The sequence below is a fragment of the Pygoscelis adeliae genome, unplaced genomic scaffold, assembly GCF_000699105.1.
Source record: "Pygoscelis adeliae isolate BGI_AS28 unplaced genomic scaffold, ASM69910v1 Scaffold144, whole genome shotgun sequence".
Taxonomy (NCBI): Eukaryota; Metazoa; Chordata; class Aves; order Sphenisciformes; family Spheniscidae; genus Pygoscelis; species Pygoscelis adeliae.
In genome coordinates this window covers 1,033,030-1,051,817 of record NW_008824551.1, presented here as the reverse complement: position 1 = coordinate 1,051,817, position 18,788 = coordinate 1,033,030, and the positions used below count along the sequence as shown (strand labels likewise).

Sequence of the window (18,788 nt, the reverse complement as noted above, 5' to 3'; positions counted from 1 at the left end):
CCTTCAGCTGCATCCCGGCCAGACGGGAAGGGCCTCCGGAGCTCAGCTATTTCCACCGGGAGGCCAAGGTGAGGGAGGGAAGGGAACGAGCCGGGGAGAGCCGGGGGAGAGCCGGGGAGCCTCGCAGGGCCCGGCAGGCCTGGAGGGACAAGCCTTCCCCGTGGGTTTCTGCACAGCGTAACGACATTGTGCTCAGTCCCTGTACAAGGGCTCGGCCCTCATCACGAGGGACCTGGTCAGGCGGGTGTCTAAAACATCCCGTTACTATTTCAAAGGCCAGCGGAAATGCTGCGCATTAGCCGCTAACTAGGCTATCTAATGCCTAAATAGCAGGTTTTATCTTAAGAGGCCTTTGTGAAGTGTAACAGGTGTTCGCTACTTGTGGATGGAAAATGAGGGTAATGTCTTTCCCTGAATGGCAAGAGAAGGCAGAGACATGGTTTGCCAAAGATTAAGGACCAACGGGCCACGTGGTATCACCAAAATGCGAGACGTCTTTAGGGGGAACACTAGGAAAGGCATCATCGGTCGCTAGGGTTGGATGTGGCACCTGTATTTTTTCTGGTAACGCACACTGTCAGGGACCTTTTAATAAGAAACTGCTCCATTTTCAGTCGAGGGAAAAGGTTTTCAATGTGCGTTGCACAAATTTTCTGTGTGCTCAGCTTTAATAAAGAAAATCAAGAGAGCTACTCAAAACAACATCAATATATGCCTTGATAACTGAATGCTTCTGAAGGTGTTACACTGACACTTAACATGTAGTAACTCAAGTAGATTCGCAGGGAGCCTCACCCGTCACTCTCTGCTGCATTGTATCACCCTTTTTCCTCATTCTCTCTGTCTTCATATTTAAAATCAGAAATTAAAACAATCTTACACCTTCAGCCTCAGCTGGGCTATGCTTCCTAGTTAGCAAGCCTTTCTCTCTCTGAAAAGAGTCATATGAGACATTGAACTTAACAGCTTCGCCCCCCAAAAAAACCATTAAAAAGTTCTGAAATGTCTATTATATCAATGTAATATAGCAGTATTATGGCAACATATATTTATTTATAACAATAAATAGACCCGGTGAATCCCCTCCCCACCCAAGTGACAGGCTGCTGAATGTGCAGAGCACTGGGCAGTGACAACTGGTGACCTGTTTGCAGGTCGTGTGTGGCCCTGGGATGTGGTCAGGGTGCAGACCACAGCACAGCGCTGGGCGTTAAAGGAACAGCAAAACCCATTTCCAGCATTGACTGGGTGGCCCTGCTAAAAGACAAGTAGATTTGTAATTTCAGACTCTTTTGTGTTGATTTCAGCGTTACCTTGGGAAGGTGCTCTGAGCCAAAGGTGAGCAGGCACAGTTAGTGCCATGCTTAACAAAACACCGTAGGGAGAGCACAACAAGAGTAAGGCTAGGGCAGGTCAGAGGGCTGGTGTGGTGCCCTTGGGGCTGGTGGAGCTCGCAGTCCATCCAATCTGCGCAGAATTAGCAACCATATGGTAGAGCTTTTGCTTACAATATAAAGTCTGCTTTCACGCTCCCGATGACCTGGTTTGCGGAAAATGCTGCTCCAGTGGCATGGAAACAAAAAGTGATACCAGCTGTTTAATAGGTTTTTTCACAGCACAGGCCTCGGCCACAGGGGAGGTAGCAGATTCAACCCATTCTTCTACACAATTAAGGAATTAGATCATTTAAAATTTTTTACTTATACAGGAAAAGGAATTTCATTCCTTTTTGCAGCTTAAATACCTAAACCCAACTGTGTGTCAGAGACTGGAGTGGAGAGAAATAGCAGAAGATGTTCTCAGCACATGGCCAGAAGCCAGAAATTCCTGCCTTTTAATCCCTTGGCTGACAGTTGCTCCCTCGATTGCTTTACATAAATTACTGTGGCCAGTTTGCATGGTGTTTCCTCTTCTGTGACATGGAGAAAGCTATTACCTATTTCATGTGTGTCTGGAATATTAATGCATGTTTGCAAAGTGCTTAGCTTTAGTAGCAGTACACAAAGGATACTCACCCTGAGTGCAAGTTTATTGTCTGCTCTGCGTGATTCACTTGCTCTGATGGGTTAAGAAACAGCTCCCCACCACCACCACCTAGGCCAACTGAGTCGGCATTTAGCAACAAGGAGGAACAACAGCAAAAAGTTATCAGTATATTGAGCACAGAAGCGTTGCCTCTATACATCTGGCAGAAGATCTTAAACAGATCATCTGGGACAGGGCTAGTTTTTCACATAACAGGCTGGCTATCTATCTGTGAGTTCCAGAAAGAATGAATTATCTGCTCTGAGACAGGTAACAAATAATGGACAAATAATGCCACGTGAATAAAAACAAAGGTGCAAATAACATTCCCGGTGGCGAGCACAAATTAGATGCCCACTAAAATTCTGAATGAAACTGGTAGTGTGGGGAGGAAAGGAGAAACAAGGAAACACAGAAATAATAATAATAACGGAGGTGGCAAATCACATGCAGGATGCTCTTGAACATGCTTGAAATTCTGTAAGATTTGAGGGTTTCTGAGAAATGAAGGGATGAATAGGTTAAATATCAAACCACCTCTCCTCTTGGCAGAACCAAATAATGGAGATAGATACCCTTCCAAAATAAGTCTGTGGTTACAGCAGTGCCTCGCTAGCACTCTTACCTATGGTTTCCTTTTAATGGAACCATTATAGCCGCCTTGGCTATTTTTGGAGGATAACATTGTAAATTATAAGATTCAAAATACAACAGTTTTTCAAAGGCTAAATTGGGCACACTGAAAAATTAGATGTAAAAAAAAGCCCAACAAAAGGCACAATTTTTCAAATTTGTAGTCAGCCATGCACAAAACCAGCGATCAATTGACATGTTTACCAGAATATGGACCTTTTAATGGAACTTCATTAACAACTGACAGCATATTTCAACAGAGGGTTTTGCTTTTCTTTCCTTGGAAACTTTTTTTGGTTTTGAAATTCCTTTGATTCCATTGATGAGAACTTCTTGATTGGATTTCACAGACACATTTGTTAGCAGATCAGATCTTTAATGTTGCTTATTTGGATGCAACTATGTCAACAGGTATCATAAATACAGTAATAGTCTGGCTTGGGGTGTGCTGTATTTTCATACGTGACAGATACGTGCATACTGCTGGATCACAGGATTACCACTGTGGCATGTTCCTGAACTCTTTTCAATTCTGCTTTAATCAGAAATTCAATGGTGATTCCGCTGCAGGATACCTTTGTCTTTTTCATTCCAAATAAAACTGCCTGCTTTCCTTTTACATTACAGTGCCAGATCATTTGACAAATTTATGAACTTATATAAAGTTCAGAACAGTAAAACAAATAAACAAACAAAGCAGTTAAATTTCCAAAAGTTACAGCAGATTACAGGGAAAAATTGAGGTAAATTGCCACAAGGGAAATTTCAGAGCTGAACAGACTTTAAAAAGATACCACACGTCATTAGGTGTTTTTATTGCAGACTGTTCCAAAGGAGTGACCCAAACTTGCTAATGGTAGCTCAGTAATTATTACAGTTGCCATCATCTGATGCAGTATGTGCACTGTTATTAATTATTAAGTATTAAGTATTGAGTTATTAAGTATTGATTAGACTACATATATTCTGTAACCTGTAAAGTTAAGCAATACTGCGAATTAGCCATTTTTTCCCCTTTTCTCAAGACAGGAGATGTTTCCAATTATGATTCCATTTTTAAAAGACCAGAGGGTTACAACAAAAATCTTCACCGATGTGACAGAGAACATGCAAAGAGTCGTGGTCTTAACATCAATGAGGAGGTAACCCTTTGATAATTTCATAATTATCTTTCTTAAAGATATTGTGTACTTTTTGACATGGCTGGAGACTATAGCCATTGTTTTACCCTTTATAATACAGCCTATATGGTATCAAAGGAATCGGAAGGAGGACATCATTGTCCTCAGCCTCGAGGTTTAGGAAAAAGCATTAGCCAGTGAAGACACCTGAATTAGCTCCTGCTCTTTAACATCCTGTGAAAAGCCAAATGCAAGTTAAAGCATGGGGAAAGAGATACACACAGCAAGGCAAACCCTCTGTTACAGAGCTGCAGGGTCACTGAGAGTGACTTCTGAACCATCTGTGGCCCTCAAAAGCTGGGTGAGCAGGTGGTCGTACAGCTGTTTCTGTGATGCTTGAAAACTCTTCTCCCTGAGAGGACTGGATTCAGGGGTCCTGACTCAGCCACTGCCCTCTGACATCCACCCTCCCATGCCAGCATTTGCTGAGAGAGCCCAAGCCTCTGAAGCTGGTGAGTTTGTTACGCAAACTTACACCAGGTTGCCCTGCAGGAAGGAAATTCATAGGGAGCTAGTGCAAAGGAGGGGTCAATCAGAAGACCATGGACGTGCCTGGAAAAGGCTGGGCAAAGCATTCGAGGCCAGAGGAATCTGGCAGCCTGATAGCTAAGGAAGTATGCAGCCATATTTCTAAACAGCTGCCTTGAAGACAGAAATACTGTAATATATATACATATATAAAAATATGTATTTTTCCATGCAGCATCTGAATAATATACATACACAAGTGTGTGTATATATATATTTATATTTATATACACACACACACACAGAGGCAGAGGCTGTCAAAAACCAAATGAAGTGCAACCTTTGTGTGTTAATGGCCTCAAAATCCTGATGGGTTCATTGGATGTAAAGAGGTGAGTAGGCTAAGAATGGCTGGCCGTGTTGGTGATTATATATGATAGAGATGGAAGAAGGAAGAGAGAGACAAAAGTTAAAATTACTGTAATTGCTGTGTAATAAAACTGTTGAGATTTTAGGACAAAGGCCACTGCTTGTGATTCCTCTCACTAGCAGCTGTATATGCCAGACATTTCAGTGCATAGCCATAATGCCCTTCAACTCTGTCAGACAGTGCAGGGAGTATTAAGTGCTCCCAAAGGAATCCCAGGAGTGCCCATTACTATCACCTGCTCATGCCTAGTAACTCAACTGCAAATCTGCGTGAGGCCAAAAGCCATGTAAATGACTACTCCAATTAAAAATGAGCCTTTTTATTTAAACAAAACAAAGCCAACCCCCCTCCCCCAATACCGAGCCCAACCTCCAGCTGGAAATTTGTGTAGAAACAGTTTATCAATGCAGAGTTAAGGTTTCTTCCTGAGCTCTTGTGTCCTTTCAGTATCAGCAAAACTCACTTTCCGACCAGTTTGCTTCCTAAAGCGAACACGTATGGGCCAGAATTCATACCAGCTCTGCTGGGCAGTGCACTCAAGGGACTCTGCCTGAACAGGTGTCCCTTAATCCAGCTCTTTACTTAGCATGGAGACACATCAAACTCACAGCTGTTAAATGTTACAACATGATCCTCCTGCACGTGATGACACCCAACACCAGACTTACCCATAACTAAGTGCAGGTCACATACTCAACTCCTGCTCTTTAAGTACCTCAGTGGCCCTCACAGACTTTATATAATAATAATAACAACAACTATATTATAAAACATGGTAAATAAGGCCACAATCGGTGTCTTTCTTTCTAATACAACACTGAAAGGAGACATGCTGAATCCACCACAGTACACTCCTTTCCTTGAACTGGAAAAAAACAAACCACTGCAGGCAAGCCCTCCATTTCCTGCAGAGAGCCTGGGTGCACCCAGGGAATCCAACAGTACAGTCACAGATACTCGGTTTAGCTACACGTAGCAGAGTGACTGCAGCGGAGTGTTTGCACAAGGCTGCCATTGCTGATTTCAAGCCTTAACAGTGCTAGAATTACACGCTGCAAAGGCGTGTAGCGGGATGCTTCCCAGCCAACTGTTGGAAAATCTGAAGTCTGCTGAATGCTGAACCCGCAAAGATGAAATGCCACTGTGCACAGTCAGTGCTGTGCTACCAAGGATGCTGAAAACTGAATCTCGTTTACTTAAAGGGAACGCAAACTATCAGAATTACATACTGCTGCCCATCGTTAGCACTGTAAACCCTATATCGCTGGCAAAGTCTTTCTTGATGGTACAAAGATTATGTCATTTCTCCTTTTTCAACATTTATCCACAACTGGGGGTGGGGAGGAAATGGTCTTATTTCTTGCCTGCCACTCTTCTTGACTTGATTTTTGTTCTGGTGGGGTTATAAGTTGGTGTACTGAATAGCTTTTAATGGGGTGGAGCAAGGTAGGCAGGAAGGGTAGGGGGAGAGTTGGGGGATGAATGGTTGTTTTGGAGTGGGCTTTTCTGTTGTTTTTTTTTTTTTTTGAAAAAAGTGTTTCCAGCATCTTCCCAAGAATCTCAGGTCTACTTTTGTCCATGAGTCTGGAAATGTCTCACATCTGACTGCCCTGCTATGAGACCCCTCGGGTCTGTGCTCCCACCTGCATCCTCACAGGAAATGCAGGGGCTCATGTGCTTCACCGGTTCTATCGTTAAGTGCTGATATGGCTCAGACTTGCATCTGTTTAGCAAGAGGTCATTTGTTTGCACCTGAACTGTGGTGTGGCATCCGCATTTTGATTCTCCTTGTAGATATTATTTATATCGTAAGACTAAGTAAACACATCGGGGACCAAGGCTTACCATGTTAGACAGTGTGCAAACACACAAGCAGCCTGATACCTTTGGCTAGGGGAAGAAAAACAAACAAATCCTGTCTTTCCCTTCTGACTCCAGAGCCCCCCATTGCTGTAGCACAGAAAGGAACTGCAGATTGCAGAGAGTGATTGCACAGTCACTTACAGTGCAGTTTACTAAGAACAAGCTTAAAATAATCTTTCCTTGGGCAGGTTATTTTCCACCAAGTCCACTTCCCATCATTGCAGAGCAGTTATTTCTGTAATCTTACAGCTACAAGCATTTCTAGTAAAACCTTTCATTGTGCAAAAATACAGTAGTATATGCTTTATGTCCTTCAGGGAAAGCTTGCATGGACTAGTGGTTGCTCAGGGTTTTTCTTTAGGCTTTGATTTTTTTCATGCAGTGGTTTCACTGAATTGTGCAAATAGGGTAGGTGTTCCTGTAACAGGGGATACAAATTAACTCTCTCCTATTTTTCAAATGAATCATGCAAGTCAATGTACAAGAAAAATAAGAATGAAAATAAAATCTGTGCCACTTTTCCAGTAACAGCATTTAGTTTGCCAGTAACCACATGGTAATCACCTCTGTGTGTGCATGTATGTGAGTGTGTAAAAAATTATCAGTCCACAGTAACTTATGGCACAGCTCCATATCATCTTGTCATACATTCATGGTTTATTAATATACATAAAAAACTAGGTCAGGGATGGAACAGTAAGAGTGCAGATCACTGCTAAATAAATATACATCCGTATAGCAGATGCTGTACAGTTCTGTCTGTTATTTTGCCCCTGGCCACAGCATATTTAGCAGTAGATAACTGCCAAGTATTCGCTCTGTGATTTTCTTACAAGGAGAATTTTATATTTTCACAGGAAATGGCAAGACCTGTCGCTGTTTTGTCATCTTCAGAGTATGGGAGACGCATAAATAAGCCTATAGAGCAGCTGATCAGAGATCATGCAAGGATTAATCATGTGCAGGCAGAATTCTACAGGAAAAATGGCATCACCTGCTTATTGGAAAAACCTTCTCCAAGCCTGGATCCATGCTAAGTCTCTTGTACCTGTCATTACCAGCAACATTTATGTGGAAAAAACCCCACCTCACATCAAAAAGCAATATGGTGCTTTTGCCTTTTCCTCTACCTTTTAGTTAATGAGCATGATTTGGATTAAAAATGGGATAAATAGCAGCTGTACTTTTCTTCCTGCTACTGCAAATGCATGTCTTCTCCTTACAGTCTCATAAAAATCTCACGAAGAAGAGCATCAGCAAGAGCTGAACATTTTAGGTAGCAAGACTGGAAATAAGACCTGTTGGGTCAACAGCTGTCTCTCTGCTATTTTAGGCAGTGCTTCTACATAACTATTCACAGACTTAACATTTAAGTGAGCTTGCTCCTCAAGGTTATCAGAGGTCACTGACTTCTTAATCCTTACAGTGTTGCTACAAAATTGCTAGGTGTTATTTTATCTGCACAACAGCTGAATTGGGGATTCAACCCAAAGTTTCCAAAATGGACGTGCTTACCCATAAATAGGCAAGTAAAGAAATGGTCTGACTTAGAGAAGTGCTTAGCAGTTTCAGTAGAATTCAAGTGGAAGTTAAGTTAAAGGGAACTTCTGACTACTTAGCATTTAAATAGACAAAATCTGGATTTCAGACATCCATTTCACTGACTTTCACTATATGAATGGTGTCTGAGGGATTGATCTGTTCAAGAGTGTCACAAGAAAAATCATCTTTGGTTCTGTATCCAATGCTGAAAAAAAGAAAAAAAGAAGTAATACTAGGAGAACAAGCACTAAATAGTTTGGTAGAAAGGATGAAAAAACCACAAAGATTTGAGCAGTAGTCATTTAAAAAGCATGTGTAGAGTAAATGTCTAAACCTGCTTAAACATTTAGTGCCTTGTATTCTCACTGAATCCAGTACTAAAGTTATAAGGTAATTTCAGGAGGAGGAACATCTCCTGCAGGGCATGCATCAGTTTGGTTCTCAAGAGCCATTGATCCTGCTGTTGTTTAAAGCTGAGACAGTATTGTTCAGAAAGGAACAACAGCCAGACTGATCATACCAGAACAAGGACTGGAAGACCACAGCTTTGACTGACACTGAGGTTTGTCAGGTACTTACACATAGGAAACCTGTATCATCTGTGACCACAGTCAGTCTCCTAGTGAAAAATAATAAAAACAAAGAACTTCTTAATCTGGGACTTGGATAAGTCATAAATTAGGCAATCAATAGCACTTGTTTGGCATGATGTGAGAAGCAGAGCACACAGAGCAGCCCATTCTGAGAGGTGTTTATTACTTTCATTATTCATGACCTGCAAGTTCCTCTATATTCAATGAGCTAGGGACAAGAGGGCAGTAGCTGCTACATTCCTTTTCAACAATAAATACTTCGTTAAACAAATCCAGCAGCATTAAATGAATCACAGTAAGAACAAAGTGAGAAGGAAATGTTTTCTAACAATACCAGAATGCTTTTTCAAAAATCAGTACCAAATGTATAGCAGTGAAGAGTGAGATGTAATATGGCCATATTCTAGACAGGTTATTTTTAGTTTGGGACAGTCAGTCCAAATTACTCCTTTTAAGTAGTCTTACTATATTTACAAACCATCTGTGTTTGAAAAACTACGGGAAATCAAATCTGTTTGAGAACACCACCACCTTCTGGCCTGTGTGAGAAATAAGTATCACCAGCTCACTTCCACAGTGGAGAAAGGCACGAGTAATCGACACCAGTATCAGTTTTCCTCTCTGATTTCTTTGCTTGTGTCACCCCCTTCTCTTTCAGTCCCTTCTCATCGCTCCTCACTTTTGAAGGCTTTTCACGGGTTGTTCCTCTTACTACTTGTTTCTCATTCAGTTCTGAGTGGTTGACTTTTCCCTTCAGTGCTCAGTTAGTGTCAAAAAAATACCTTGACGATTTCTTCTGTATTAGGGAGAAGTTCCTTATAAATGTCAGCAAAGACATTTCAGTCGTTCTCCTTCAATTTCTCTTTTGCTAGGATGACAACTGTTAGGTTAGCGATGTGCTGTAAGCTTCCTATTACACTGTTGGAAAGTATCTCATTACCTCTTGGTGCTCCCTCACCTGTCAGTGCTGACATACTACTGTGAGTAAGGGTTTTATACATGCAACAAATTAACATGAACAGAATGCACACCGTGACACAATGTAAATCATATTTTGGATCTGGATTTTGCATCCAAAAATCTCCAGGGATTGTTGGGACAATTGGTGGACACCCGCAACTCACAAATTATTAACAGTAGCCTTGGAAGGAAAAAATGGCCACGTTCTGTATCTACTGGTGAAATATATAGAACTTCAAGGATGTAAAAGTTTCACCTTTTTTGTATCAAATTATAATAGTTAAAATGAAACCAGGCAATGCTGGGAATTCTGCTTTGCTACTCATAAATAATAATTCCACACAGGACAGGATGCATAAGCTAACCTGAAAATGTGTTTTACACAGCAGTTCATCAAGTATACGTTACGTGATTGGAACTAAGGCTGTGTTATTTTCCCTTTGTCCATCTGTAAAGCAACACGTTGACCCAAGGTAGGGCATGCTTATTCCAGCTGAAGTGGTTACTGGTTCCAGTTCTCAGTTCCACCCTTCTGCCAGAATTCATACTCGTACGTAAAAAAGGACTGCACAGGACATAACTCTTTGGAGCTTCAGGGCGTAATGAGTTTCAATTTAGGCTTGAATGGCAGGCTGTAAACTGAAGGAACGCTGGAGCACATACATGACCCCATTTAGCCAGTCTAGCTAAAACTGCCACCAAAGACAAAACTACAAACAGTACATACCCAGAACCTAGGGTGGCCCCCAACAGAGACAGCTGTGCAAGTCCACTACCCTGTGACAGCTGTTCTTTTACAAAATAAAGCAAATCTTTTTAATAAAAACGCTCTCATTTTCTGTAAGGCATTGGTATTTAGTGAACAGGACTCTGCATCTCTTAACTATGAGCAATAAACCAATACTGCTTGTGCAACTACTGCAAATTTTAGTTTTATGAAACACTTGGGAAATCACACCAACAGCTATGAGTAAACTGCACAATTTCTTTTTATACTGTCAAGAAAAGCCCTGATTGGTAGGTAGCATGGCACATTCTGTACATTAAGCACCAGCCAGTATCCTTGAATAGTCACATCTGTCCATTTGCAGTTGTGAGTTAGAACCAGTGAAAATGCAAAGGAAACGCAGCACTGACTGGCACTTACATCTGTTAACTTGTAATAAATAGTTACACAAAACTTAAGAAAATATGTTGTTCTTTATTACTCTTTACACGTCAATTGTTCCAAATATTGGAAAGTCTCACATTCAGAAGCTCAAATTATCTTAGGTGGAGTTATTTAGAAAACAGAATTGTTCTTCCATGCACAATATTTACACTTTATAATATAGGAGGTCAACCTGTGATTTAGTGGTATTCTCCAGTGTCAGCAGCTGAGTTCATACGTATGAGGAAAGATTTTTTTGTGTAGATATTCTGCCATTTTCCTGCAATTTTGTAGACTCTCTATCTCAAAAAATGGAATCTGGAAACAAAACAAAAATGATTGCTGGAAATACCTTTTAATAAACAACTGGGTAAGACTGATGTTCATTAAGCAGATATAAAATTACACATCAAAGATTTGTTGGTTTTAAAATTAAACATTTAATCCTAAGAGTATTATTGATCTGTAAATCACCTGAATAGAGATTATTGTAAAACAAAGAGTGATATCCATTACAATTCAAACTAAGTTAAACATAACAGAGTTAGGCTTATGTGATAAGTGATTATAAATGGAAAAGAAAACCTCAAAAATCTAAAAGTAACTGTTCTGGTCCAAAGTATGGTTAAAGATAAAAATAACCCTATTAATTCAACAGGCAAAATAAAGGAAATATGCTGTTGTGAAAATATTATTTACAGTACAAAGCAGTTCCTTTTTTTTTAACTCCTCTTTTTAAACTCCAAATTCAGACCTTTTTTAAAAAGTATTTAATTACAAATCCCAGTTCTACTGAACTCTTAGACAACATTTTCCTTTAAGTCAAGATTTGAACCTTAATCACTGCAGAGAAGTACTCTTTCAAGCAGCCACTATTTGGCAGAAAACACAAGCAGAACACGCTAATTGATCCAAGGAAGAAAAAGCAATTTCTGTAACACCCTCAAAGAGGCAAAAGCTAGCCAGAGAGAACATGATATAGAAAGGACAAGACTACATCTGCCTTGCGAAGTAATTGCAACTACAGTTTTAAGTATTACAAAATAATCATTTTTTCACTTAGTTTGTTAGCCAGAGCAAAAGCAAGCCACTGTCTTTGGACTTTACCTGTACAACTTCATAACCAAGTAACTGAAGGTGTCTCTGTTTAATAGCTTCTTCTCCCAACAGATTGTGGCTATTAACGCAAAATCTATTTTGACCATCAACACAGAGGGCAATTCTAAAATCAAGCACAAGTGTAGTATCAAAAAAAAAAAAAATTAGTTATTTTAATCACCACAACTACTGCAGTTCCTAAGAAGCATGAGACAATACCTCCCCTCTTACTCCCTAATACCTCCTAGAATTAGATGTTGTAGGATGGGAGTTACCTAGTTCAGGACAATTTAAATCACTCAATTTAAGGGTGGTACGGGGAAAGCCTGAAGATTAGTGAAACTGATCTGAAAAGCTTATTTATATGCTCTGAACAAAAATTACCATACAAGTTAAGAAGAGTTTGATATTTTTAATGCTACTATAGGTAAGCTGGTTTGAATTCTTCTAGAAGGAAAAACATACAAAATACTTGTCTCAGCTTGAGAACACTTCAGCAGCTAAGTTTATTCAGCTTATTAGTGTACCTGTTAAACCTGTTAGAGTTTAAGTTAAAGTGAAGTTTAAACTAAATCTGTTTAAGTTAAACCTGTACATATGGTTGGCAGCATCATGGATTATAACTATTTTTTTTCTCCTTGGTGATAAAAATCACATCAACTTAAACCAAAATTTGTATATCCACTGTAAAAAAGTTGCTTAAATTTTCAGTATGTTAAGTATATTGTGACCTTATTTACACATGAAAGCTGTAGTTAAAAAAAAAAAATCAAAGCCCATTCTTAAACATTTAAGCATGGGATTTTTGAAAGAACCTATATTACTCTGTGAGTCTTGTGAAGGTTAAGCAGGAGAAAACATAACCTTTTCAAACACTTTTGCTTTATCCACAGAAGTGCAGTCGCAAATACCACACGGGCAGGTTGCTTAACTTTGTATCCAAGGTTTCTCAAAATAATCCTCGTTTAACATATTTTTTGAACACCTATGCATTTTTCAATAAAACCAGCATCTGCAGCAAATATCCTCATTACACAGGATTCCTTACAGAAGTAAGTTTGTGAACTCAAACTGGCTTAAACTGTGTTAAATCTATGCAGACACGCTCAATTAGAATTAATTTGGTTTTAATTTGAAAATTAATTATGGAAGATCAAAATACATTACTATAAGCCAAATCAGGATCACTTTGATCCTGACCGTCACTGGGTAAAGAGATTAATTGTCTGACACTGTATAGTCAGGAAGCAAAATAATGAGGAAAAAGTGCAGTTCGTTAATTTTGCCAACATTGTCCTTTTGCCAATGGTTTCAATGTGAAACCTTAGCTTTGTTGAGGTCAATGGCAAAACTCCAATTAGCTTAAATTTTGCTGGGGTTTCACCCCAGATGCTCTTTGTCAATGTTAATATTTTACCAGTGGTTTCTTTTTATTCTCTTACCGTCTGTGTACCTCTTCACATTGGGCAGCAGGCAATACAAAACCTTCTTCATCTAATTTAATCTCAATATCTAGTATAGATGAAAAGACAAGTGACATTAAAACTCATTTCATATAACAAACTGTTTACTGTAATTCTCATCCTCTTACAGTTCATTGTTTTACAAAATAACTAAAGTACTATCGCAGTACTTTTTTCTGAATCACAGAGGCTTGCAAAAGATGTGTATAGACTATTTAACACAAATGAGTGACAATTAGTAACACTTCAGCCTTTCATAACGTTAACAGCAAAGAGTATTCCAAGTCCACTAAAAACCATAATGTACTTAAATGGCACTTTGCTGGGCTGGCTCGGGCCTCTGGAACTTTGAGGGCCTTGGGGAGAGAGACTCCCCCCCCCCCGACACCTTTTATTTTTCTCACTAATTCCCCAATTTTATAGATGATGTCAATCTGCAAACAGGGCTTGGGACCTACACCCTGCCAACTTCAACCCCATGTGGAAGCTGAAATGCAGAGTAATTCTGGAGTCATCCCTCTCTCTTGACTTTTTTTTTTCCCATCCCTACGATGTCCATGGGTCCAAGAGACCCTTCCCTCAACAGCTTCTTTACCCTCCACCCCTCCTGGGCACACATCTTTCCTCATCATTACCTTCTCTCAGTTTCCTTTCCTGGCGCATGAAACACGCTGTTTTGCCCACTCCTCTCTTCCAGTCCACAAACCCCCACTGACTATATGTAGTCAACAGTTCTTGCTAAGGGGAGAGGAGCCCAGCTGAGCAGGGCAGGGGGCTGACAACCTTCCAGCTCTCCCTTTCTCTACTCACCACCAAAGCAGAGTCATCAGGCAAGTGGCATTGCCTCATTTTGCTTTACATTATACAAATTGTTTACAGGATAAGTAAAAGGGGAGCTGATAGTAAAAACACAGAATACAAGAGTTAGCAGCTATTTTCAGTGCAGACCGGCTGTGTAAATTCCAAGTACTACTGCAGTTCTTTTCTCTCCCTGTTCTTCTTTCCCACTTTGAAAATGGATTTACTTAAAGTTCCTTTAATGGTTCCTCATTTCAGACCTTCTACAGAGTTTTGTACTCCAGTTTTCTTTTTCCACAACTGCACAACTCAGAATGCACACACACAAAGGGAATAAAATAAATCATTTTTATTTCTGGAAAATAACGGAGCCTAAAGCTTTGACAGCATAAGTACACATTTTATTATTAATCTAAAGAAATGTTACTTACCAACTGTATAGAAATATGGTGTTGACACCTCTGATGCAAAATATATTCTTTTTTTCAGTAAATAAAGTAATCCAGTCTTCACCCTTTTGAGGAGGTGAACATCCAGGGAACTGTGAGATGTGAGAAAGGCCTTTACTTGATACTTTGGGAGGAGTTTGGGACCCTACATAATGACAGAAAACCAACTCAAAGAAAAGAAAAAGGCAGATAACATTTTTCACTACCTCATATTAATGTAGCAAAATGCATTCTGTGCATTTCAAAGCCACGTCTATTGAGAGACTTACAGTCTGAGGTACGATCTCCTAGAAACTTATAAAAAACCAAACCAAAACAAAAAATCAACCACCAGAATATCCTCAGCAAGCTTCCATGCTATCACACTGAATGTATCACTCATGAGAAATGCCCAACTGTTTCCATTCCTCTGCAGCCAGGCCAACATCAAAGTGCCTGATCTCTTTTGTTCTCCAAGACTTCACAAGTCAAACATAAAAAAGGAATAGCTGTTGGAAAAGTACTCGGAAATACTCAAAATACTCAAAAACTTTAACTTAGAGCTAGTCAGTTCCGTCAAACGTACAAATATATCAGGTCAATCAAACATAGAAATGCTTCATATTTTCATCAAGAAAAAAAAAGCTGTTTTGTCCAATTCCAGTGTTTTTATGGGAAAGACAGTCTTCAACTAATTATCAACAGGGCCCTAATGACCTTATCACCTCTTGCTAACGTCAGTTCTGGTTGCATATGTACCATACCTCATAAAATGGGCACTCCAGGGCAACAGTCAGAAAAAGCTGGGTTAGCTGGGAGGTTACAATTCTGTCCAAACCAGGTGGCTGAGCTGAAACAAAAATATTCAGGCTTTCAGGTGTATCTTCAACCGTCATGCAGAAGTTAGGAAAAGCTATTCAGTTTAGCGCGCAGAGAAGCTACTTGATTCTTATCATCCTTGATCATTGTTTGAATGAACAGAAAGATCAGTTGTGAAATGACATAGTTAGAAAAATGAGGAAATTATTTACAGAAATATCATCAACGTAAAAAAAAAATATACAACTGGCAAGATCTTAGTTAAGACTGTCGTACTCTTTCACAAAAAAAATTAGGATCTGAGAGACGCAGGACGTTCCACAGGGAGGAATAAGTTTGAGTTGAGGTCTCGGAGAAATATCCCATTTCCTTATTCCTACAACCCCCTCTGCCCAACTTATAATCCCAGGATCTCATTGCTTCACTCACTTTTTTTTTTTATCTGAAAGTAGCAGATAATACTGAAAAATTTCTGGAGATTTTTCTACAAGTGTATACTCGAAGAATCTTTCATCTTACATGCAAAGTATTATTACAGAATGGTAAAATCCTGATGTAGTATAAGATGCTAATCATGCAGGTCATCTTCTCAAGTTCCTGTTCTGAACTTTCACCGCTCTAGTGGAATACTGCTATATTGATTTAAAAGAACATATTCAAAGTAACTGGTACTGTAAGGTTTCTCATTTTCGAAGTATCAGCTTGAGAACTTTAAAAGACAATCTGTTTATTAGGATATGAGGAATGTCTGCTTCCTAAAAATCAACCTCTTAAGGTATTTTATGTTGAACTAGAAATTGAGAGTGACCAAAGTTTCTAATCACTTTGAAAACTTGACCTTCTATATAGTTTTATTAGCAGAGCAATCTTAGCTGAGATCTAGAGAAGTCACTCATCTTTGTGGTGTAGCTTACATATCCCTATAATGCCGCTAAATATGCTTTACTATCTAACACAGAATTACTTACGATCTATAGCTTACAACTGTGTTGTTCATAATAGGTTTGTGTCCAAAAGTGTTGGATTGTGTAATAGTTACAGCCAAGGACAGGCTACCACACGGGGGACGTTCCAGAAACTTACTAGGCTGGGAAAAAAAAAACCAACCCAAAACAATGAGGTGAAGGCAGCCCTTGCGGACAAGACAGTCTTGGAAGCAGTGGGTGAGCAGACTGAGATCTCCTAAGGAAGATGGGATAAGCCATGGGGTAGATTTTTAAATTTTGTAAAGGTTTCCTCAGTATGGTAAGACATAGGGCCAAGGATGGGACTGTAGTGCTTGCTCAGAGGTGGAAAGGAAAGGAGCTCAAGGCACGGAACAAAGATGGTCACAGGAAGCCTCCACCAGAGGAGTGTAGTTGGCAGACAGGATGCCAGTGGGAAGAAGCATCACATAACCACATCAGATTCTAGATTAAAAGTAATTTAAAAACCAGGACGAAGCACCAATCTTTATGACTTGTTAAAACATATGTGAGCCTTAGAATTCAATTTACATTTTTACCTAGGTAATTAAAAAAAACATACCAGCCTATCCTTAACTGCTTACATTTATGATGCTGTTACATTTCACTGGTTCAGATCTCACTTCTGTTTTAATTAAGCCAACGATTATGCACTGCAAATTAATTTTTTCAGCTTTATCCATTTACCCTTTTCAGCTTTCACAAGCTGATCGTAATACAATATGAAAGAGAAATGCAACCAAGTTAAAAGCAAGAATATAATACAATAATCCCTATCCTGAAAGAACAGAAGAGTAGAGATGACAGCAGAAGTCCATACCAGGTTCTACCTTACCCCCACCTGATAAGCTGGACATGACGCAGCCTGACGGAAGGTAAGGAATAAAGCGCTAGAATCACTTACGTGCAATGGACCTTATTTGAATCATAAGGCAAAACAGTATTTAAAAAACCACATTTTGTACTGCCCGAGATTTACAAATTCTGTGTATGTAATTGTAACACGTCCTTATCAGTAATAGTAATTTAAATTCTTTTTGTCCCAATGCTACACTTCACCTCACTTCTCTCTAGAATTTGTACTAATCTTGACCAAAGTTTATAAGGATTTTTAGACTGTTTTTTTTAAATATAACAATGAACTATTTCTCTAGTTAATAGGTGAGCTTGCTAGTAACACAATTGTAAGTAAGCTGTGGAACAGTTATTGTAATTTTTCTTGCATATTATAATTTGGTCCCAACTTTAAAGGCTATGAACAGGTTTTCTGGCAACTGTGATTGCGTACCTTGCCCTTAGAGCCTCAGGAAGAGAGTGCTTTGGGTGCTTAGGAAGACATCCAGAAATAAGGATTATGCAAAGTCACAGAGGATTTAACTTTAAAGACAGGCAGCGAAATCTTAAATCTAACCAGCAGTGCACAACCAGAAGGTAATTATTTTAGCTTCACAATCAGTACTACTAGTATTTCTATTGTTTTTTAAAATACATCCTCCCCTGGGCTAGTCCCCGAGTAAAATGCCTAAGAGCCACTCCCAACCCTAAGGAGTATGAGATCCAAGTAAGCAAAGCAAACAATTGTGGGGGAAGAAAAAAGATACAGAAAAGTGAAGTGACTTCCCAAAGCTGCAAAGCAAATGGGCGGCTACACCCAGAATAGAAGTCAAGTCTCAGGCCTCACTGTTCCACCTTTATGCCGCATCCCTCATGTGGCAACAATTTAGAGAAAAATGAACCCAGAATCACTAAACTATATTTTACATCACTCATGCATCATTCCAAGTATCATTGTTGTTAAAATGATACTTGGTCACTTTTGGTCTCAGTCTTGTTAGTTCCATAACAGTTTCACTTAGTTTCACTAGCCGTCCTAGTGTTACCAGTCTCATGGGAACACAGCCTCACTTCAGAGTGAGTATTCACATCGGTCACCGCATAGGCAAAGAAGCTTAAACAGCTGGGGAAAAACAGAGGGTCAGTATTTTTCAGAAAAGCAGAAGGATTATCTGAAATAAAACTCTGAAGGCATTTCAAATCTCTGTTTAAGATTGTACAGGGCAATTTTCAAACTCCTCTAAATGATATAAACTGAAAGACAACTGCAACTGTGACAAGAAAGCAACAATCTTCGGCCTCCTGATCGCTGTTCTCCAGTCACCTTAATCAGGTCATTGTTGATTTGAAAGGCGTACTTGATAACAAATCGGTTCTTCACAAGAGACACAGCATGTAATAGAAGGAGATGCGGAACGTAGCAAGAGAAACACTGCTCCTTACCTTGAAGCCGTTGCAGAAAATAGGGACTAAATATTTTTGGCAGAAAATTTACTGGATAATGTTGAATAAGGACACATGAGTGCAGCAGGTTCAGC

The 18,788-nt window shown here is 39.6% G+C and overlaps 2 protein-coding genes across 2 annotated transcripts in view; one reads left to right on the top strand and one right to left on the bottom strand.

The window, feature by feature from the left end:
• Positions 1–2: 2 nt before the first annotated feature.
• LOC103915153 (chromosome unknown open reading frame, human C5orf49) lies at positions 3–8,372 on the top strand (the record flags this gene model as incomplete). The annotated part of the gene is made up of 3 exons (XM_009321917.1): positions 3–68; positions 3,684–3,800; positions 7,458–8,372. Coding segments are annotated over 3 exons (363 nt in total), but the record flags the coding sequence as incomplete, so codon positions are not given.
• A 2,362-nt stretch (positions 8,373–10,734) lies between these two features.
• The window catches only part of FASTKD3 (FAST kinase domains 3), a 9,605-nt gene continuing 1,551 nt past the window's right edge, over positions 10,735–18,788 (bottom strand). Inside the window, 6 exon segments of the mRNA XM_009321914.1 lie at positions 10,735–11,163; positions 11,953–12,067; positions 13,386–13,455; positions 14,636–14,798; positions 15,397–15,482; positions 18,694–18,788. The exon segment at positions 18,694–18,788 is cut by the window's right edge and continues 28 nt beyond it. Of these exon segments, the coding sequence (XP_009320189.1) occupies positions 11,065–11,163; positions 11,953–12,067; positions 13,386–13,455; positions 14,636–14,798; positions 15,397–15,482; positions 18,694–18,788 (628 nt within the window). The 3' untranslated portion in view covers positions 10,735–11,064.